Below are 23,491 nucleotides of genomic sequence, written 5' to 3' on the forward strand. Positions count from 1 at the left end.
TAATAGCGTTTGTTAATTAATATATAATCGATTTGATTCCTCACTATGTTTGTTGGTCTATCCTGGGGTGACTTCCAGGTATACAGTCTTCTAGGGGGAAGGGAGAACATTGTGTTTGTAATTTTCATGTTATGTTCCTGGCAGAATTGGATCATTCTGCTGCCTCTTTCATTTCTCTCTCCTAGGCCATGTTTTCCCGTAATCCCGGGCACTATATCTTGGCCCACCTTAGCATTAAAGTCGCCTTGAACTATTGTTATTTCATGGTGTTTAGTCATGTTCATTAAGTATTTAATATCTTCGTAAAACTTTTCGACTTTTTCTTTGCTTTTATCAGCGGTAGGTGCATATACTTGTATAATATTAATTTTTAGTGGTCTTGCTTCCAATTGTATAAGCATTGTTCTATCAGATTTGGGAATAAAGCCTGATACACATTTTGCTATAAGTTTTTTAACAATAACTCCAACTCCGTTTCTGTGATTTTTATACATATTTCCTGAATAAAACATTTTAACATTTTCAGAGACAAAGTCTCCACTGTCAGGCCACCAGGTTTCGCAGACTCCTAAAATATCGATTTTCAATTTATTCATTTCATTCACGGTATTAGCAAACTTTCCAAATTCATAAAGACTTCGCACGTTCCATGTACCAATATTCAGAGTGTGTTTTGTTTTATAAACTTTTACTACTTTTATAAACTTTTTACTACTTTTGCCGGTTTTACCATTTCCAAAAGTAATTGCTATTCATATAAAACAAAACATATTTTTTAAATTATAAATATTAAATTTATTTATAAAAATAAAGCTTTTTAATAAGTATTTTATATATAAAAATACAATAAAATACACATAAATGGTGTCATGTGAATTGTGATATTACACACTTTATATTAATACCAAAAAATTAGTTTATAGGAATTTTTGTAATGGCCAACGTAGATGGCAAATTCATTATGGATTGATTTATTTTAGAACTATTTACACCCTGATGCAAGACAGTCTATGACTAGACCAAACAACAAAATTAACAAAACACTTCTCAAGAGCTTGCGATGCCTTACGCAGACAGAACTCCTAGCCTTAATCTTCCGTTATCGTAAAGGATTGTGTCTGGCCTTCGTAGGGGAAGATGCCACCCAAAATGTATTTGTAGCTGCCAAAATGACGTATGCGATATTCGCCGGGCAAGGTGTTGGGACCGATTTTCCATTGGATATGGGCATCACTGAAGCCCAAAATTAAATGGGTGCGTTCCCAAATGAATCTGTGAAGAGAAGTGCAATTTAGTAATTTCCTCGGTTTTGATTTTATTTGCAGTATTACCTGGTATCCCAACTGGCATCTGTGTGTACCACCTTCCAACGTTCTTCATTGATTTTCCTTTCAACAGTTAAATATGTTTTCTCATGGAACAGGTTGTTTCGAGGATTTCCGGCCACAAATGTTACATGGACAGTATCATTGATTTTGTAGTGTTTCAATGGTTGTTGTTTAACGTAACCAAAGTCTTTATCCAAAGGATGACCATCGAAAATGACACCGGTATTCATGGACAACATACGATCATTCATATATGGTGGCTGGGGTCCAGGTTCGACTGTTTCACCTTTTAGCAAGGCCCTGGTTAAACGTTCAAAAACATCCATATAAATGGTGTGGGTGTTGGGACCGAAAATTGTGGAAGCTGCCTCATAACGTTGAGCCTGATATTCCTCGGGTGTGGTAATATAACTGGAGTAGACATTGGATAGACCAGCCAAGATGACATCGAAAGTTGTGGCGACTGTAGCAGAACCTACAGCGCTTACCTTGTTGCGTAAACGTCTGCCGGCCATGGTGGTAAATTCTCCGGGTACAGCAGGTATTAATACATCGCCAAGACGACATAATTGGGTGGGTACAATCTTAGGTTGCCATTCGTAGGGGAAGGTTGCCTAAAAAAGTGAACATTAGATTATTGAGATTGGGATAAAATTTAATTTTTGAACTTACTCTACCGGTGGCCAATAGAATTGGCTTAGGTGAATGACAGGCAATATCCTCCTGGGTGGGTGGAACAATGAAATCACGTACCAAATTCCACATTGGATTGTCGGTCAATGTACCTTGCTCAAAACCAAATGCGCCAGGACCATCGGTAGTACCTGCGGCAAAACTGTAACCCATAGCCGGTTGACAGCCACGAATCTTATCAATTTTTCTGGTCATGGGATTATAAGTGGTACCATTGTAATTGGGCATATCAACGAAGTGATGGATACAACCGATTTCACCGGTAACCTCGCGGCCATTATAGTCCTCTTGGCTGGCTTCATTTAGTAGACGCTGGAAGAACATAAAACTTGTCATATTTTGAAGGGAATTTGCTTGAGAATTAAACGCTGCTAGTGATATTGGGAAACCACATAGTTTATGGAGGAAAATCTTAGAAAACAATTTTCATTAACATCCAGAAATTGATGAGTGACTTTTTGTTCCCAAAATCTCTTAGTTGGGCAACACAAACAATTCAAGGTTTGTGTACAAACTTAGATGGAATCGTAACGATCCCATTGAGCCATCTCTTAAATTCCAACCATCAACTTACCAATGCACCCTCGGCCAAACGTTCACCAATAATTTTTGTACTCTCGAACATATCATGACCGGGACCCGAAGCAAAGCATTCACCTTCATTGGCGGGGCATTTCGACGTCAATATATCACAGGGATTGCCACTCAAGGAACATTTGGGACCCATTATATTGGGTGAAACATCGCCCAAATTTGCCGAACAGAAAGCCCCAACAAATTTACCCTGAAAAATAAAAATACACACTTATATTAAAGAAAGTAAAACATCTCATAAAACACTTTTAACTCTTACCTTTCCTGGAACCTTATTGGCATTATATTCCTTTTCCAAAACCAATGAAGCATAACCCATATTATCACTGGATACCAATTTGTTGGTATTATTCATGGATGTTGGATGTACAGCATACCAATTGAAGGCACCCAAAATATTCTCCTCACGATCGACAAAACGCAGTTGTGTCAATTCCTTATCAACATCGTGTTCATATTGGGCTCTCTCCTCAGCTGGATTACGCAAGTAAGAGGTGGGGGAACGATTTATATTGGCATTCAATACCGTGGTGCGTGAAAGATAGATTCTGCCTTCGACCATATTTTCGGTGGCACGTTTGATACTCTGGAAGGGAAGAAGAAATAAGTAATTTTTATTGTAATATGCAGGTAGTTCGTTTGGGCCTAGCACTTTACTCAATATCCGAATAAAAATCTAACTAAAACCTTTAAAGTACATATATTAAATACCTCGTGTGCCTAGTCTATCTTCTTCTACAAAGAACCGATACCACGGATATGATCTCGTGTTCCTAATCTACCTTCTTCTACAAAGAACCCAATTCCGCCCTTCGTCTGCGAAATAACCTTCGACCTTGGGGAACTCCCTGTTTCACTCTACGAGGTTTGGACTTCTTGTTCCTGAATTCCACGTACGACTGGCGTCCACACATATAATTCACTATCCAACGTTTCAAGCTTGGCCGGAGGGTTGTCTGCTCAATGTCCTCAAAAAGCGTGGAGTGCCTGACTGTATCAAAGGCTTTTGATAAGTCAAGCGCCACTATCACTGTTCTACCGCACGGCCGTCTCTGGTTTAGTCCTTGACAAATATGTGTGGTAATGGCGTGCAGCGCAGTTGTCGTGCTGTGCTGCTTACGGAATCCATGCTGATGATCGGCAACTTGATAGCTATTTCTGATACTGGGGAGGACTAAGGCCTCAAGGGTCTTTGCTACGGGCGACAAAAGTGAAATCGGCCTGTACAATTCACTTTTGGTGGCATCCTTGCCGGGCTTCCGTAGTGGGACCACCCTGCCCATTTTCCAGACTTCGGGAACAATGAGGGTGGATAGCGACAAGTTGAGAACTTTAGTGAGATACTCCACTCCCGGCTCATCCAGCTGCTTCAGCATTACCATGGAGATTCCACCAGGGCCCAACGCTTTGGATGATTTAGCGTTCCCGATGGCATTGGCAACATCATCCATTGTAAACTGTGGTGGTTCCTCCTCGGCAGGAAAAGATCTAATGCGACGTAATACTCTTATCTTCGCCATGTCACTCTCGGGGTGCTCGACAAACTGTCGATTGAAATAACTTGCGCACCTCTTCGGGTCAGTCAACTTAACGTCGCCAAACGTGACTAAGGTCCTATCTTCCCTTCTTCCAGGGTTCGAGAGTGACTTAACCGTTGCCCACAATTCACCTATACCGGCTCCCATGTTGCAACTCTTCAGATGATTTAACCACTTTTTCCGCTTATGCTCGCGGTGTCAACTTCCAGTGTCAGCTCCCTGACTCTGGGGTTATTGGGATTGGTTCGGCGAAGCTCATCACGCTCATTTGCTTATCCCGTTGCCTCTGCTGGGGAGTTTGGTCTTACTTCGGGTATTCGACCAGCAGGGTTATGGCAAGCGGCTGCAGCTGTGATGATGTCTCGGAACGTCCTTTCCGCTACCCGAACATCAGAAGGATTGGGCAATTCTCTGAAGCGGTGATTGGTGAACTCTCTGAAACCCAGCCAATCAATTCTTATGATTGACGAATGTGCGGCGTTCAGAGGTAATGAAATCGGGTAGTCTGCTAATGGAGACAATTATGGGGAGATGGTCTGATCCAAGTGAAATGACGGGTTGCCAGGTAACGTCATGTGTCAGACCAGGTGACACGATGGTTATGTCTGGCGAGCTGTGACACTCTCCTCTAATTCTGGTAGAGGCGTCCTCATTGACCGTGAAAAACGTAGAGCTGTCAATCTGCTCAGCCAGCGCTGTACATCTCTGGTCGGTTCCGAGGGCCGAATGCCACATCTCATGATGCGCATTAAAGTCCCCCAGGACCAGACGATTATGACCTTCCAAAAGCGGGCTAATGTTAGGCACGTAATCTGAGATACAACTATTTCTCGGCGGGATGTATACGTTCAGCAACTCTATCTCGGCAGTTCCACACCTGACTGCTACCCCCATACATTCCATGTACGGGTCATTAGAGACAGGCTCAATCGAGATAGGTCTGTATTGGACAGACTGGTGCAATAGGAAAGCTAATCCTTTCCTTAGCACATTGTAACCATCACAATGTTCTAAGCTACAGTTGTTGTTGAGCTTGGTTTCTTGCACCGCAGTGACCTTGATGTTCTTTCGACTCATGAAATCTACTATTTTCTCGATCTTACCTCGGAGTCCATTGCAATTAAATTGCAAAAAGGATGCATTCTCTGGGATTGGGACAACAACGGCTGGTGTTAAAGGCTGCGTGTGCGGTTGTTGTCGAGGGGACTGCGGGGGAGGTTCGGTGTCAGACGACGAGGGAGTTTCGTAATCCGACGACGATTCACTGGGGACTGTGTTCACGCAGCATGCAGCAACACAGTCCCTGTCGTAGTCCCTCACGTGGACAAGTCCAGAGCAACACCTTAGATGCACCCACTCCTGTCATCTGTTGCATCTCACCGAAGGTTGGATTTGGGTGAAGATGCGGATGTGACAAACTGAGCACAGATTGGTCCTGGGTTTTTCTTCCGTCCCGGCACGTCAAAAAAAAAATCGGATCAGGCATTCCGGGACATGCTGCTCCCAACACAGAAAAACGAAACAAATACAAACACTTAGGTGGCAGCCGCTGACCAGAACGATGATTTTGTGTTGTTCCGGGTCAATCCGGTACGAAAGAGCCCGCTGCCGTGGGATTGTCTGGTAAAAAGTTGTTGCTCTTGGGTCAGATTAAATTCCTATAATCGTCTCAATCAGCCGGGAGGTCGGCTTCATCACTTCTGAACACCGCACTTTCGTCAATTATGATAAATCTTAAAGGCCTTGTTTCGGAGAGTTCACCTTCGAGTAGCAAAAAGGACTGCTTCTAAGAAATGGCCGACCCCTGTGATGTGGTAGTTAACTGGTTGGTCGATGAGCACAAGCGGTACAAATTGCTAAATCATCCGAAAAGTTGCATCATTGGAGCCGAAACAAGTGAATAGTGGAGAACGATTAAGTAATTATCGAACCGTGCAAAGAAGGAAAATAGGACCTCAGTCACGGTCACACGCGACTTTACGCTGGCTGATCCGAAGAGGTACTTAAGTTATTTTAATCGAGAATTAGGAGAGCAGTCCAAGAGTGACAGGCTGAAGTGGAGAGAACTACGTCACATTAGATCAAAAATCTAATATGACGTAGTACTAATGTGTGTCAAATCTTCTGAAGAGTGCGACCCAGACAAAAACTCCATGGTAATGTTGAAAAAACTAGATGAGCATGGAGTTCTGTATATCACAAACGTTCCCAACTTGTGGCTAGCCACCCATCGTGCCCAATGTCTGGAAATTGCTGCAGCCAGGCAAGAATGCCCAAAATCTGGTGGCTGGTGTGCACGACAACTTTCGGATCGGATACTGCATTGCTCCAAGCTTTGTATATCGTAACATTTCTTCGAAACTTAGATATAGTTCGAAGATGAGCCTTATCGATTCACTGCATCAGGTACCCCCAACCCCCCAACCGAAGGTTCCAGAAATGTTTGCTGTAACGGTAAGCGTAATATCTCGAAATTGGGCAACTCTTTAGAGTATTTCCCTCTCAAAAGTTCAACATTTCTGTTTAACTGCAGTTAGGGTCTGTCTGTTCGAGGATCTTTTAGAATTTTCTACCTAAGATACTCCTTGTGATCCTGTTTACATCATATTATATATCATAGATAGTCCATGCTTCCTGACATTATGGTCCAGAAATGACTGGTGGACGCAATATCTATCGAGAGGGAGATTTCTAAAATAAGACCCACTTCCAAAATCGGTAATCTTCGTCCATTTCTTCAGGTATCTCTTCGGCTAGTCCTACGACCAAAAAGAGACACAAAATTCTGAAACCCCTCTAAATACATAATTCTTGGGAAAATAGATTTTGGTTGTATTCCGGTATTCGATATGTCCATAGATAAAGGTTTCAATACGCACAGGCCGGTGCTCGATCCCCGTCGGCAAACTGATAATTTTTTTTTGTATAACAACTTATAGGATAAGATTTGGTGTCCGAAAATTGAACTTACCAAATAAATTCCATTGGCCAATGCTTCAAATGTTTGGGGAACAAAACCCAAAATAGAAATATCATAAAGCAAATGCATGAGGAAACCGCCAGGAGCACCGTGTGTATGGGTTCCACTGATGATGACGTTATCGTTGTTGTAAACATCTCCATAGCGTGTTTGCAAACGTTTAATAACCTATTGTGGGGCAGAGAGAGAGAGAGAGAAAATAAAATGAACAAGATGCATTTTATATTTTTAAAATATTTAGATGTAATGTAATTTTTTAATATCAAATGAGTAATAAACTTTTTTCAATGTAATTAGAACATGTTGCTATTTTATCTGCCGTTTAATCAGTAAACAGTAGCCAATAACATTTTTTCTATTTCAAATTATTGTTTGTTAGAAAAATAACATTTTTTTCTTGATATGAGACTAACATGAAAATGAAATTGAAAACACTGCGAGATATCTCGGTACTGTGCAAATATTTTTTTAGCTCATGGCCAAATGATGTTCTCCACTTGGCCAATATTTGATAACATTTTTGTGTTTAAATTCTCTACTCACCTCCCTCTTAACACCATAACCCATCATACCGGCATCAACCGAAACATAGGCCATACGTTTTCTGTTATTGTCCTCAACAACAAAAGCACGAGCGAATTGTCGCAAATGTAAACCGCGACCAACCTGTTTAAGATTCGCATAACCCATCTGCAAAAACAATTCCACAAAAATTACAAAATGCCCAAAACAAGATTAACTTTTTTTCGAGAAACTACTTACAAAATTTATTTCAACTGGTGGACCGGTACAATCTGCACGGCCTAAACCGATTTGATAGGCGGCAGATGAATGACAGCATAACGCCACCAACAACAAACCGCAAAAACTAAGCGATTTGAAATTCATGTTGTTCTCCTACGTACGTTGATGTTGTGTAAATGTTACGACGTTTAATACAACATTACCGTTATCCCCTTAGAATACGATGTTTAAACTGGAAATAGAAAAAAAAACAAATACTTTTAGTAAAACATAAAGTTTCCGTATAGCAAGTAGATGTATTTATTTGGATGTCATTTTAAAGTTGAATACCCTGAAAATTGTCGCAATTTTGTTAAGTTTTGTTATTGAATGTTTACGTGGTTGTCAAAAGCACAGCGGTGTGGCACAGTGTAAAACTATAGTTGACAGTGTACAACTATAGACATAAATGTATTCGTTATAAATAACTTCTCGATTTTTTAAGTTTGTAGAGCGGTCCATTCAAGAGAAGACAGTGGAACTGCTTGTATCTAACACCATCAGAGGTTAAAAATATCTCAGACAAAGATGAAGGATCCTGAATGGCATGACAATGGACATGACAGTGGAAATCATTAGGATCAAGCATCAGAATTCAAAAAAGTAATCTACAAAAAGTAAAGACAAGTAAAAAAGTGTCAGTCGGCTTTGCCGACAGGCCATTTTAGAAGTTAAACTAAATTTTGACAAAATATAAGGAGGAGAGACATTTTTTTAAATATTGGGGAGAGTACCGGAAGTTGTGGACCGGTATTGCCCCATGAAACTAAGTTTGGATATAATATGACCAAGACCAAATGTTGGACCAAATCGGTTGAACAGTTCGAGAGTTATTGTGCTCTCCGACAGCCACATATGGTGACATAGGGATTTTTTACACCTTTCGGGCAGTTTTCCTATGAAATATGGACTTGCGCCTGAAAAAACTTTTACCGTCGTAGTGGAGGTAGCGAATGCAAATCGCTTCAACAAAAATCAAAGTGACTCGAGAGGTACCTGAAGAAGTAGACAAATATAGTCCATATTCGAACCCGATCTATATCTGGTAGATATATTAGGTTGTGCAAAGAATTATCGTGCGCACAATTTTTCCGAACATTTTTGAACTTTTGTGGGGGAGGTACCTGAAGGAGTGGACCGATATGGCTTATCTTCGAATTTAAACTATGTTTGGGCAAAATATTACGAAGGCCAAATTTTGGACCCAATTGGCAGATCCGTTCTAGAGTTATCTTGCGCTCCATCCACTACACACGGTGTTATAGGGGCTTTTTGCATCTTTCAGGATATTTTCTCAGGAAGTATGGACTTGCCCCTGATGAAAGTTGTACCGTCGTATGGGGGGCAATGAATACAAGTTGTTGCAACAAAAATCAAAGCGATCCGAGAGCAGGTCCAAATCTGAACTTATCCGAAATTTTGTGTGGGAGGTACCCGAAGGAGTGGAAATTTTACGATGTGCAAAGTATGGGTCAAATCGGTTACTTCCTCCAAGAGTTATCATGCGACCTTGTGATTCGACTAAGTGTTTTAAGGAAGATAAGGGTACACGCAGAGAAGACATATTGTAGGAGCAATCATATTCTAAGAACAAAATGCTGTATTTTAAAAATCTGAAAATATATATTGTTGGTTCAACAATATATTTTGTGTCAGTATGGTTCCTGACATTTTATCCAAAAGTATTGAACTTCCATGAAGGAAAAACTCGAAGGATTCAATCGATATGACCCATCTTCGAACTTAATTTAAAAATATTTGGATCCTAAAACCATTATTTTGATGGGGCACATATTGGTCGCATTAAAGTGTTTACGCCCAAAAAGCTGAAAACAGCCTGTAACTTTCGCAAATTCGTTGCAAATGACCCCATGTTCTCTTGTCCGATAGGTACAAAAAATATAAACATAAAATTCACGAGTTTGTAAAGAAAAACCAAAAATTGCAATAGTGTCAAAAGTTCCTAATATGCTCCGAAATGGCGCGATTTGAGAACAAATTGGTCCAGAACGGTTTGATAATGATTTTAAATTAGATTACAAAAAAATAAAAGTTTTAATGAAAAGCAAATATGTTGTTATAACAGATAAAATTAAAAAATTCATTACTGAACTGCAATGCATTTGGTGCGGAAACTTTTTTCGCGATAGAGAAAAATTTACACCGTATTTCATAATAGTTTTCCATGCTCTACACGGTTATGTGATGGTATTTTTTTGGTTATAGCCCTAATGTATATCCTTAATATAAATCGAACATAGAAAAAATTATATAAAATGTCGTATGGAATTTGACACTAACATTACAGTTCAGTAAGCTGGGTATTGCTGTTACCTTATACTGTTCTATCATGACTTTAATACTAGGGTCGTTCAAACATAGTTCATAAAAATGTACAGTATATGAATGGAAAGATTTAAATTTTAAACTTATGTAAGGGGAGAAATATCCAAATATTGGAAATACTTCCCTTAAGTTTTGGGTTTATTGGTTTTTATTAGTTTTATTATTTATACTGGGACATGAATAAGTCGCAATGCAGTATTCGTCCTCAGTTTCGCTTGCTATTGTAGCCTTTAGGCTTCCAAAGTCTTAGCGAATAATTTTATTTATTTGTTTATTCGTTTTCCAAATAAAACAAAGGCAGTTAAGTTTACCAACTTTATTGTTCTGCAGCTCGATCACAATAGAAAGAATTTGAATCATTTCTATGACCAGCTGGACATCATTAAAATCATTTACATTGGTTAGAACTTATCTACTACAAATATTGCAAATATTGGTATGAAAGTTAAAACATATTGAGTCGTAATTAGTTGCAATCATATATAATTTGCATAGTTATTGAGTATTTGAGTATAATTGAGCAAAAGAGTAAGATATACATAAATCGATTTGTCGTTAAGTTTTATGGTACGAGAGAACACGAAAGTATTGACGAGAGCAATACAATAACAATGATAATAACTTGTTCGTTAAAAGTAAGAAGAAGCATATATATTGAGAAATAGAGAAAGTTAGAGATGCTCCTTCGAGTGAAATCGTTTTAAGGTTCTGTAACAAAAGATACTAATGTAACGTAACATTGGATATTTAACATTAAAATGTAAACTGACGTTAACATATACATGTACAAATGATGTTAACAAAAATTAAATGAAATTATGTTGTCATATAATAAAAATAATAATTACTAATAATGTTGAATAAACGGGCCGCTACACTTAAAACTTAATTTTACTCATGACTCAGTTACCCAGGTAGTGGCATCACACCAACTGTTCGAATATGAAAAGTCAAATCCCTTTTATAAAAAAATGTTTTTGTTGTAATTTACCAACAACATAAAGAAAATTTTGACATAACATATTCAAAATTTTACGATACCATTACTTTGGTAATTGTGCCATGATTTTACTTTAGACATAATTTGATACGTTCATAGCTTTCTTATGCGGCACTGTATAAAGCAGATTAGAAATGTATTTATAAATTAGGATTATTAAGGGCACATCCGAATAAATTCTGACAATTTGGTTTATAAAAAAAGTTCAAAACCATATAATTGTCACTTACACCTTATTTATTGCACCATTCTACCTTCATTGAAACAAGGAGATAATTGGACCATTGAAACAATTTTTTTCCAAAATACTTATGTATTTAGGGGGTTTTAAAAATTTTGGGCGTTTAAACCGACAAAAATGTTGATTAGGATTAAAAATTAAAAGTTTTGCGGAGGAGATACTAAAAGGAATGGATCGACATTGACCGTTATGGAAGTGGATCTCCAGCCACAACATATGGAGCCATAAGGGGTGTTTACACTATACGGGCTGTTTGCTCAAGAAGTATGGACTTGCCCCTAAAAAACTTTTACCATCGTAATTGAGGCAGCGAATGCAAGTTGCTTCAACAAAAATCAAAGTGATTCGATATTAGGTCATAAAGTGAACTTATCCGAAATTTTGTGTGGGAGGTACCGGATGGAGTGGACAAATATAGTCCATATTTAAACCTGATCTATATCGGGTAGATATATTAGGATGTGTAAAGTATAGACCAATTCGGCCACTCCTTTCAAGAGTTACCGTACGAACAATTTTTCGAACTTTTGTGGGGGAGGTACCTGAAGGAGTAGACCGATATGGCTTATCTTCACACTTAAACTATGTTTGAAGAAAATATTACTAAGGCCATATTTTGGACCAAATCGGCAGATCCGTTCGAGAGTTATCTTGCGCTCCAACCACCTCACACAGTGCCATAGGGGTTTTTTGCAACTTTCATGCTATTTTCTCAGGAAGTATGGACTTGCCCCTGATGAAGCTTGTACCGTCATATGGAGGGCAGTGAATACAAGTTGCTAAAACAAAAATCAAAGCTATTCGAGAGATGGCCCTAAACTGAACTTTTCCGAAATTTTGTGTGGGAGGTCCCGAAGGAGTGGACCTATTGAAACCATATTTGAACCTCATATTACTCTGGTAGAAAGTTTACGCTATACAAAGTATGGATTAAAAATCTCTGTTGTTTGACCACCTGTGACAGCCTACTTCACATCGTTGTAAAGGTGATATTTTCTACTTTCCTTGCTTTCGATATACCTCTTACAGAAGAGAGATATTCGCTTTGGCATTTTCTCCAAATAAGTTTTTTTTTCAAATTCCGACCCCTGATTAATATTCGAAAATTACCAAAATCAATTGGCTTCTTTCTCTATAGGCCCCCCCCCCATTAACCCCCAACATTTCGTGACGATCCAATCAAAATTGCGACGTGTAGCGTGATTACAAAAAAATTAAAAAAATGGGATGTATTACCGCCAATTACGATTTCTCCGTTATTTGGCCACCTACGCCAAACTACTTTACATCATTGTAAAGATGGTATTTTCTACCTTAATAGTCAGACTTTGCTTTTGGAAGGTCCCCAACCAAAGCTGTGATATTCGACATTATTATTAAAATCGCAAAAATGAAAAGTTGTGTTCTATTAGCGGCTATTGCCATATCTTCGTTGTTTGACCACCTATGACAACATACGTTACATCGTTGCATAGGTGATATTTTCTACTTTCATTAGCAGGTTTTGCTTTGAAATAAATCGTTGACTTTTTTCTCTCCAAATAAGTTTTTTGTCCATTCCGACCCCTGAATATTATCCGACCATCACCATCCCCTCCCGGACCTTCATGAACACACAAAATTTGTTGACGATCGCAATAAAATTTCGACCTGTAGCGTGATTACAAGGTTTACCCTCCCCACATAGGGGTGTAGGGTATAAAAAAACAATTCGATAGCAGGCCTTAAACTCTGATAGATCATTATGTCAGAAAACAAGGATTTGCTCATGAAAAACAATGCATCGTTGTAAACAGGAGTAGTACCTTCGGTAAAAATTTCGGATTCTGGAACAGTCCTTAAACTGCACTGCGAAAATGTTGAACTTATGTGAGGTAGGCACCCGAAGATGTTGTCCCATATAGACATTCTTGGAAGGTTTACGGTCTTTGGGAACCTTTCTGCCATTATCAAGAATATATATATATGGACTTGCCCCCGAAAAAATTATACACCGAGTACAACATAAAACATGTGAGCAGAGGCTATAGTCGGGACGGGGCCGACCATGTGAACCCTACACCACTACACTTGTGTATAAAGTTTTCACTGGTAAACATTTCTTTTAGGGAATATAATCCGACTACCACCATCCATAATATGCCTCTTTCTCTCTGGGATCCCCATAAGCAACCAAAATTTCGTGACCATCCGATCAAAATTACGACCTGTAGCATGATTGCAAAAAATGGAAGAATTGGATGCATTACCGACTAGTGTGGTATCACCCTTGTTTGACCACCTTCGCCAACCTACTTTACACCAATGTAAAGGTAATATTTTTTCTTCTTCCATTGACAGGCTTTGACGTTGGTATACCCCTTCTAGAAGTCGATATATTCACAAAGAATAAAACTTTGAATTTGTCTCCACATGAGTTTTTCCCCATTCCGACCCCTAAATATTATCCGAATATCACCAAAATCAATAGGCTTCTAAATCTGGGGGGCCCCATCTACCCCCAAAATTTCTACCCGATCAGAATGTCAACCAATAGCGTGATTACAAAAAATGGGAAAATTGGATATAATACTGACTTTTGCGATTTCTCGGTTGTTTGTCCACTTACGCCAACATACTTTGCATCAATATAAAGGAGATCTTTTCTTCTTTCATTGGTGGGCTTTCCTTTTGGAATGCTTCTAGCAGGAGATTTTCGCATAAGAATAAACGTTGACTTTTTTCCACATAAGATTTTTGCTTATTCCGACTGCTGAATATTATCCGACTATCACCAAACTTAATAGGCTTCTTCCTCTGAGGGACCCGCATCAACTCCCAAAAAAATCGTGACGATCCGATCAAAATTGCGACCTGTAGCGGATTACAAAAAAATCGGAAAAAGGGATGCATCACCGACTATTGCGATATCCAAAATCAATCATGCTTCACCAAAATCATTAGGCTTCTTCCCCTCCGGGATCCTCAACAACACCCAAAATTTGGCGACGATCCGATCAAAATTGCGACCTGTAGCGTGATTACAAGGTTTAGATGGACAGACGGACGGACAAACATAGCCAGATCGAATCAGCTCGTCGAGACATTCATTTCGGTATATATAAGTATGGGTCTACGACCATTATTTCGATGCGTTACAAACTTTTTGACCAAAACCAACTTATAATACCCTCCCCACATAGTGGTGTAGGGTATAATTAGAACTATTAGGTACATAACCTCAAAGTGCGCATTTGCTTAATATTTTGTGTGGGAGGTAGGGATAAGAAACTCCGCGACAAATTGGAAAGGCTTACTTTAGAAGAGCAGAACAATATACTACATTTTCAGATTTTCTCATAGATGAGAAAAATCTGAAAACAAGAAAAAATCGCGGGAGATAAATAAAATTTAAATAAATCGCCTTCAAAGTTCACATTTTTAGTTTCTCACGATTTTCCTTGGAAATCGCAAGTCCTATCGAAATGATATAGGAGAAAATATTGTAGCTGTGAAAATTCTCTAAAAGATTGACCTCAATGACATTTGCATAGGTTTAACCATTTTTAAGATATAGAAGTTCAGGTCACATTTTTAGGTTTTTTGTTAAGTTTTCACGATTTGTTTGAAAACGGTAAGTCTTATCGAAATGGTACTAGAGAAAATCTTATAGCTGTGAAGATTTTCTACAAGCTTGAATGTTGCAATTTTTTCCTAGGTCGTATAATTTTTGAGATATGTATATAAGTTTAGGTTGGGAAATTACAGTCATGACATTGTTTTAAAAGGGACGATACAGTCAGTTAATTTGTCCCAATTTGAACTTTTACGTCTCAAAAATGGTAAAACTTACGAAAATATTATCATAAAGGTCAATCGTGTAGAGAATTTTCACAGCCACAATATTTTCTCCAATCCAATTTCGATAGGACTTGCGGTTTCCAAGCAAAACCTTCAAAACCCCTAAAAATGTGAATTTTGGCCGCGATTTATTTAAAAATTATTTGTAAGGCTTATCCAAGGCACATTTATAGAAGGTAGATGGATGAGTTACAATAACTAACAAATTTACAAAAATGTCAAAGAAAATATTGAATAATAGGGTCGTTCTTAAAATTTTCTCAGGAAAAACATAAATACATTTTGAAAATCCTCTAAAATATAATAAATTGGAATCCAAATGTAAATATAAATCATTGAGAGCTGTCGTTGGTCATTGTTATTACACGTTTAGTATGAAAGGGAGTATTTTATGGTAGCAAATTTCGAAGTTTAAAATTTCATGAGTGGACCCTATTACATTTTGAAAACCCAATTGTCACTTCTACCTTCTATAAGTCCCGATTTACATTAGGCGAGTTTACTTGCGGCAAGTTTTCTCGTTCTCTTTTAAACTTGCCTCTTACGTTTATACAAACAATTCTGTTTCGTCAAGTTTTGTTTTCAAAACATCGGAAATAATGTCAAAAACGAAAAATATAAAAGGAATTGCCTGTTTTTCCACTTCCATACACCTTACGTGTCTCTCCTACAAACTGAAACTTGCCGCAAGTAAACTCGCCTAATGTAAATTGGGACTAAATATGCATTTGGTTTATCTATAGACTTTTATATTTCGAAATATTTACGCCAATATAAATATTTCTCAATCCGTTTCATACACTGTCACTGTCACAGTTGCAATGGAATTCAGTATATTTAGGAATGACTAATTTTTTTCTCCCAAGATTTTTTTCTTTTTTTTAATAATCTGTATTTTTCCATACATAATTTATTCTATATGAGGATTTATGTATATTTTCAGAAAATAATTATATTTAATGGCTCCAAGACATTAAAAAAGATATCCGAAATGTTCTTTGTTTTAATTTTTTGGTGATATCAGAAATGGTTTCAATGAACTGAAAGTACTTAAATACTTTTTTTTTTTGTTAAATACCATTTTCATAAAAAGCAGAGCACATTTTTCATTATCTTAAAGAAATTAGAAACCCAACAGTCATTTATCGTTTTTGTTTTTATTGTCAACTACACGTAGAGTGGATTGTTGGTTGACCTTTTGTCCGTTCATAAATAATTTTGAACATTTTATCACACAATGGACTTAGTTTCTTTGTAACTAAGTAGATCCGAGGCTGGTGGTGCGTCATATGAGGAGGAATGTCTTTGTTTTATAAACATTTTTCTATACTTAATGGCGATAAAAAAAGTACACATGCACATGCATAAAATATGTACAGATTATTCTTTCCATATTTATGACAGTTTTCTCTTAACATAAAATTAGTAAGTAAATAAGTATGTTTTTTGTTCATAGAAGAAAATGTATTTAAAATATCTCATTTCGTCGGTGGCATGCTTAGGAGTTGCATACCCCATTTTGGACATTTGTCGTATTAGCCATAAGTTCCGAGAATTATTAGCATTGTTATATACCAGGTGTTGATGAACGCCCTTGTATAATCATCCATTACAACTTGTTGTGCAGTTATCACTTCAATTAAATTTTATTACAGATTCATGCCATACAACTTCAATTTAACATATTCATGGTACCGGCTTCTGTATTTTGTAACCTTTGGTAAGACAAACTGCTTAATTTCGAAACCAAGAAAAAAATGTGGTTCGCTTGCAACTGAATCTTAAACAGACCACAGTTTTTTTGCAATATAACCCATGATCAGAGTAAATTTTTCCAGTCAGTCACTCACTCATTCACTTGCCTTATTAATTTGTTCGTCGCATAACACAACTTAAAAACACATTTCAAAAAACCAAAGCATATCAGTCAGATTCACTTTCAATGTCATTACGTTGCCGCATACAGGCAGGCAAGCAAGAGGGCATTTGTTGTTGGTGGTGACCGACCGATCGATCGATCGATCGACCGACCTAACGACGTGTTAACTAAATCTGGATGGTTAGAAGGCAGAACCAACGAACAGAGCACCACACAACAATTAGTATGCTAAAGGCATAGCAGATATTTAACTAAAGTTAATTCACATAAATAAAAGCAAAAGCTTACAACCATATAAAGAATTCCGATTGTTTTCTGGGTTCTTTTGAATTTTTATTATTTTCTACCTTCTGTTAATAAACAACAACCGTGTTAGACATATTAATTAGTTATGGAACTAACATTTATTAAACATGCCCTCTTCCTATTATTTTTTGAATTCTTAAAAATTATTGTTAAAGAATTTAATGATTTTTTTCTGAAACTCCACTGTATTGTATAAAAGTAATATTGTTTACATTCCCATGTTGTATATCAGTTTACTTCCTTTTTCCGCATATCAGAATTTTCTTTAATTCGCAATCTACATTTACTTATTATGTTGTTCAATTATAATTTTCAATTTTTTCAATATGATTCATTTGAATATATTTCGATTTTCTGTGCACATGTCTATAGTCACGTTTTTTGTGGCTTATTACGCACAGTGGGTGGGTACAGCACAAAAAATATACATGTACCACATTTGAAGCAACAAATAAATTCGGTCCCTTCGTACGAAACATACAATTTGAAGCTGTGAAAATTCTCTACAAGATTGGATGATTTATTTTTTCCTAGGTTATACCATTTTTAAGATATATAAGTTTAATTTGGGAAATTGCAGTAATGTCACTGTTTTATAAGGAGGCGATACACTCAGTGCATTGTCTCGATTTGAAATTCTATATGTATCTCAACAACGGTAAAACCTACAAAAATATTATAAAGGTCAATCTTGTATAGAATTTTCACAGCTACAACATTTAAGCCCATTTATATAGGACTCGCGGTTTCCAAGCAAAATCGTGAAAACCTAAATAACCCCTAAAAATTTGAACTTAAATCGCGATTTATTTGAAAATCCCTCCGGCGATTTTTTTTTGTTTCTTGATATTTCTCATCTATGAGCATTGTAGTTTCAGAATCTGCAAAAACTTCCCAGGTGTAAGCACCTTCCATTTAAAATTAGTTAAGGCGCACCGTGATATGCAGACATACATACATTTGCAAATACAAGATGAAAGTAAGTAAATTATGATATCTATTTTAATAAAAGAGTAAAGTGATTGACTGACTGATTGATTCATGAACGCCCAGACGAAACGGCTGATGCTAGAATCCTGAAATTTTGGGTGTGGATCACTCTTGGTCCGGAGGGGTCAGATAAGGCTGGGTTTTTGGAAATTCGAAATGGAAGGGCACGAAAAGTACTAAAAGGTACTTGTATTTCAACTTTAAGATTTCAGAATTTCAAGACTACTTGTTTGGTACCGTTTGTATTTGGCGAACCGGTAGAGCTAGAACTTTGAAATTTGGAATGAAGGTCACTGATGGAGTGTAGGAAAGATGTGCTAAAAGGTTTTTAGAAATTCGAACTATAAGTATACGAAAAGTACTAAAGTGTACTAAATTTTGTACCAATTCGTATTTTGTGAACGGATAAAGGTTAAAGGTTGAAATTTGGTGTGAGAATCAAGGTTAAAAGGTACGGTTGACATAAGGAGGTGGTTTAGGAAAAGTGTACACATGTGTACGAAAAGTACTAAATGGTACTAAATTTGGTCGAACGGATAGAGCTGGAATCCTGAAATTTTGAACTAAGGCTACTGTTGGAGATTAAAATGGAAGTAGTTTTGAAAATTCGTACTTATGGGTACGAAAAGTACTAAATGGTACTAAACTTGGTACAATTATGATTTGGGCGAACGGATAGAGCTGGAATCCTGAAATTTGAATTAAGGCTGCTGTTAGAGATTAGATTGGAAGTAGTTTTGAAAATTCGTACTTATGGGTTTGACAAGTACTATATGGTACTAAATTTTGTACAATTTGGATTTAAGTTGAACGGATAGACCAGGAATCCTGAAATTGTGAATTAAGGCTACAGTTGAAGGATAGAATGGAAGTATTTTTAAAAATTCGTACTTATGGGTACGAAAAGTACTAAATGGTACTAAATTTGGAACAATTACTATTTGGGAGAACGGATGGAGCTGGAATCCTGAAATTTTGAACTAAGGCTACTGTTGGAGAGTAGAACGGAAGTAGTTTTGAAAATTCGTACTTATGGATACGAATAGTACTAAATGGTACTAAATTTGGTACAATTACGATTTGGGCGAACAGATAGACCTGGAATCCTGAAATTTGAATTAGAGAGTAGAATGGAAAAAATTCGTACGTATGGGTACGACAGGTACAAAATGGTACTAAATTTTGTACAATTTTGATTTAGGTTGAGCGGATAGAGCTGGAATCCTGAAATTTTGAATTATGGCTGCAGGTGGAGGGTAGAATGGAAGTAGTTTTGAAAACTCGTACTTATGGGTACGAAAAGTACTAAATGGTACAATTACGATTTGGGCGAATGGATGTAGCTGGAATTCTGAAATTTTGTACTAAGGCTACTGTTGGAGAGTAGAACGGAAGTAGTTTTGAAAATTCGTACTTATGGGTACGAAAAGTGCCAATTTGTTAGAATTGGTGATCACTAGACAGCGGAATCCTATGCAAATGCATATATTATTATTAAGTCGGGGGTATACAACTTTCCATCTTAAATTTGTCGGTATAGGTCCACGACTTCATATAGCCCCCATAGAACGGTACCTCCCGATTTTCGGTATTTTGAACGTTGTTTCCTTAATATCCCACCGAAATGATTGAAATTTAGTATTTAGTCTTCCTTGGAGGTAAAAAAACTTTCGACCGCTTCTTCATATAGCCCCCATAGAACGGTGCCTACCGATTTTCTCTAGTTTGAAGGTTGCGGCCTCATTATCCCACTGAAATGACTGAAATTTGGTATTTAGTCTTCTTTGGGTGTATAAAACCTTAGACCTGAAATTTGTCGGTATAGATCCACGTCTTCATATAGCTCCCATAGAACAGTACCTCCCGATTTTCTGTATTTTGAAGGTTGTGGCCTCAATATCCCTGCGAAATGGCTGAAATTTGGTATTAAGTCTTCGTTGGGGGTATAAAACTTTCCACCTGAAATTTGTCGGTATAGGTCCACGTCTTCATATAGCTCCCATAGAACAGTACCTCCCGATTTTCTGTATTTTGAAGGTTGTGGCCTCAATATCTCTCCGAAATGGCTGAAATTTTGTATTAAGTCTTCGATGGGGGTATACAACTTTCCACCGGGAATTTGTCGGTATAGGTCCACGTCTTCATATAGCTCCCATAGAACAGTACCTCTCGATTTCCGGTATTTTGAAGGTTGTGGCCTCAAAATCCCTCCGAAATGGCTGAAATTTGGTATTTAATCTTCGTTGTGGGTATAAAACTTTCCACCGGGAATTTGTCGGTATAGGTCCACGTCTTCATATAGCTCCCATAGAACAGTAGCTCTTGATATTTTGAAGGTTGTGGCCTCAATATCCCACCGAAATGACTGAAATTTGGTATTTAGTCTTCGTTTGGGGGTATAAAACCTTAGACTTGAAATTTGTCGGTATAGGTCCACGTCTTCATATAGCTCCCATAGAACAGTTCCTCTCGATTTCCGGTATTTTGTAGTTCGTAGCTGTGGTTATACATTGCTCTATTTTATTGGCTTGTGCGAAGAGAATTTTAAACAGAAAAAAAATTACACTTAAACATTTATGAAGATGTTATTGAAATATTTGTTGCATACGAAAATATGTAAAATTCATAAATTTTGCATATGCATAATTTATTCATTTTGCATATTTTTGCATATGTGATATGTTTCGATTGCAATTTAATCAGAAGCCAATAATATGCCCAGCCCCAAAATTTGCCACTAATCAGATCAAAAATAGGGGTTGCATAAAACTCCGCTATATAGTGTCCCCCACACAAAATTTCAAATTTTTTAGCAAAAGTGCAGATTAAGACCAGGTCTCGGATGGTTTTGAAATTTTAACAACAGGTTGTCCTCGTCGTATCGGGGACAGACGGCACAATATATTCTGGGGCAAGTCCAAAAACCCTGCCGGCACCAAGTGATGAACGCGATAACATATGAGTTGAATATGCAAATTAGCATTAACATTACTCACCGTAAAAATTCTTCCACATTCGTCATGAAGGTCTATATCGGACAACACCACAACACCCTTCTTTACAAAGGTCAACATTTTCACTTAAGTGCAGTTTAAGGACTGTTCGCTGACCGAATAATAATAGTAAAAATAAGGGCAATAACAATAATAATATTAATAATAATAATAATAATAATAATAATAATAATAATAATAATAATAATAATAATAATAATAATACTAATAATAATAATATTAAAATTAATAATTATAATAATAAAAAGAAAAATAATAATAGTATTATTAAAAATAATATATATATAATTGTTCCACAAACATCCCATAAGGGACAAGGGAGACTTCTCTCATATCAATGAGTGCACCCCGATTCATATTAGCTCAATGATATAGGACCTACAGTTTATTGCCGAGCCCGAACGGCGTGTCTAAGACACCACTTTTGTAGAGAAGTTATACATGTCTGAAATACTCAGGAAATGTCGCCTACATTACACTGAAGGGTATTTTGCCACCGTTAAAAATTTGATGTAGCCAGACCGGGGAATCGATCCAACGACCTTAAGCGTGCGGGTGTTCATACGATTGCACGATGACGGCACCCTTGTGATCCTTTTACAGCGATATAATGTTTTTTTGTGGACAAACATTCGCTTCCTAGCATAATAGTCCAAAAACTCTAAAAAATTCTACGGTGGCCAAAACTTTTGCGTTTTAATCCAGTTTGAGACAAACGGCATTATTTATTAATTTTTGTTTTTTTTGATATGGGAATCCAATGCTTCCCTAGTCTCGAAAATATCACATTATTAAGCCAACTCCTTTATACACCTCTCCATCAATAAGCAGGTAGGCATTATGATCATGACTGCAAAATAAAATTTTTCTTGATAGGGGAAGGAATCCAATACATTCTGAGATATGTGCCAATATTTAGGTCTACTCCTTCATACACCCCTCCAAGGTTATAACTGCTTTTACTGTAGATCTCTCAATTATGACCCCAAATTCTCAAAACCCCCGGCCAAGTTGTATTCTTGCAATATAAGGATTATTTTTATTTATTTTTTTTTTTTTTTGTGTAGACCAAGGCGTACATAAGGTCGGCCAATAAGCCCAGCTGATTATTATGTTTGAAGTCAAAAACATTATTGTGATTTAAAATACAAAGAAACTAAAATCACAATAATGTAAAATCAATTATGTTTGTTGTCAAATGTTGTTCACAGTACTCTGTATGGCAGACCTTCTGTATGCCTTGGTGTAGAGTCTTTTTTCATACAGTAAATGTTGGTCCAAACTTTGCACATCATAATATTGTTTTCGAAGCTCGAATATGGACTATATTGGTCTACTCCTTCGAAAACCTTTCACACAGAAAAATTCATAACTTTTAGCAAAAGTGCCTATATCGGACAACCTCTTGGAGTTCTTCCCTCATAAAAGTTCACAATTTTCGATTAAGTTCAGATTAAGAACTGTTCTACGATCGTTTTGAAATTATTTGCAGTCCAACATTTGCTCGCATAATATCTTGTTCAAACTTAAATTCGAAGATGGCTAATATCGGTCCACTCCTTTCGGTTACTCCCCAATAAAAGTTCACTAATGGAGTAATCGATTTCAAAAAATTGCCAGTCCATGCTTTGGACATCCTAATATTTCTCTGACACAAATAATGTGTGAATATGGGCTAGATCGGTCCACACCTTAATGTACGTTTCACACAAAATTTCAAAATTTTTAGTGCAAAAGTGCGGTTAAGACCAGCTCTCTGATCCTTTTGTAATTTGTACAACAGGCAGTGCGGTAACAAGTCCATACTAATTTCTCAGACAATTACCTTAAAGTGGTATTTACAGCTACGGCCACCTAAGACAGAATTCTTTCGGAATGGATCAATATTTTGCCCTAACTAAGACCAAGTTCGAACATGGGCCACTTCTTCGGATATCTCCTCCACAAAAGTTCAAATAA

At 37.2% G+C, this 23,491-nt stretch overlaps 1 protein-coding gene across 3 annotated transcripts in view; it reads right to left on the minus strand.

Moving 5' to 3' along the window:
• Window positions 1-771: 771 nt before the first annotated feature.
• Window positions 772-23,491, minus strand: part of CDase (neutral ceramidase) — a 46,532-nt gene continuing 23,812 nt past the window's right edge. For all 3 annotated transcript variants that reach the window (XM_073961021.1, XM_073961020.1, XM_073961019.1), the window contains 8 exons: window positions 7,896-8,109; window positions 7,677-7,823; window positions 7,125-7,301; window positions 2,875-3,201; window positions 2,596-2,805; window positions 2,001-2,333; window positions 1,332-1,942; window positions 772-1,272 (listed from right to left, as the gene is read on the minus strand). In XM_073961021.1, the coding sequence (XP_073817122.1) occupies window positions 1,089-1,272; window positions 1,332-1,942; window positions 2,001-2,333; window positions 2,596-2,805; window positions 2,875-3,201; window positions 7,125-7,301; window positions 7,677-7,823; window positions 7,896-8,021 (2,115 nt within the window). In that variant the 5' untranslated portion in view covers window positions 8,022-8,109 and the 3' untranslated portion in view covers window positions 772-1,088. The remainder of the gene's footprint in view (window positions 1,273-1,331; window positions 1,943-2,000; window positions 2,334-2,595; window positions 2,806-2,874; window positions 3,202-7,124; window positions 7,302-7,676; window positions 7,824-7,895; window positions 8,110-23,491) is intronic.

This window comes from Musca autumnalis, unplaced genomic scaffold (genome assembly GCF_047663935.1).
Source record: "Musca autumnalis isolate F117 unplaced genomic scaffold, ASM4766393v1 scaffold_1, whole genome shotgun sequence".
In the NCBI taxonomy this organism is placed as follows: Eukaryota; Metazoa; Arthropoda; class Insecta; order Diptera; family Muscidae; genus Musca; species Musca autumnalis.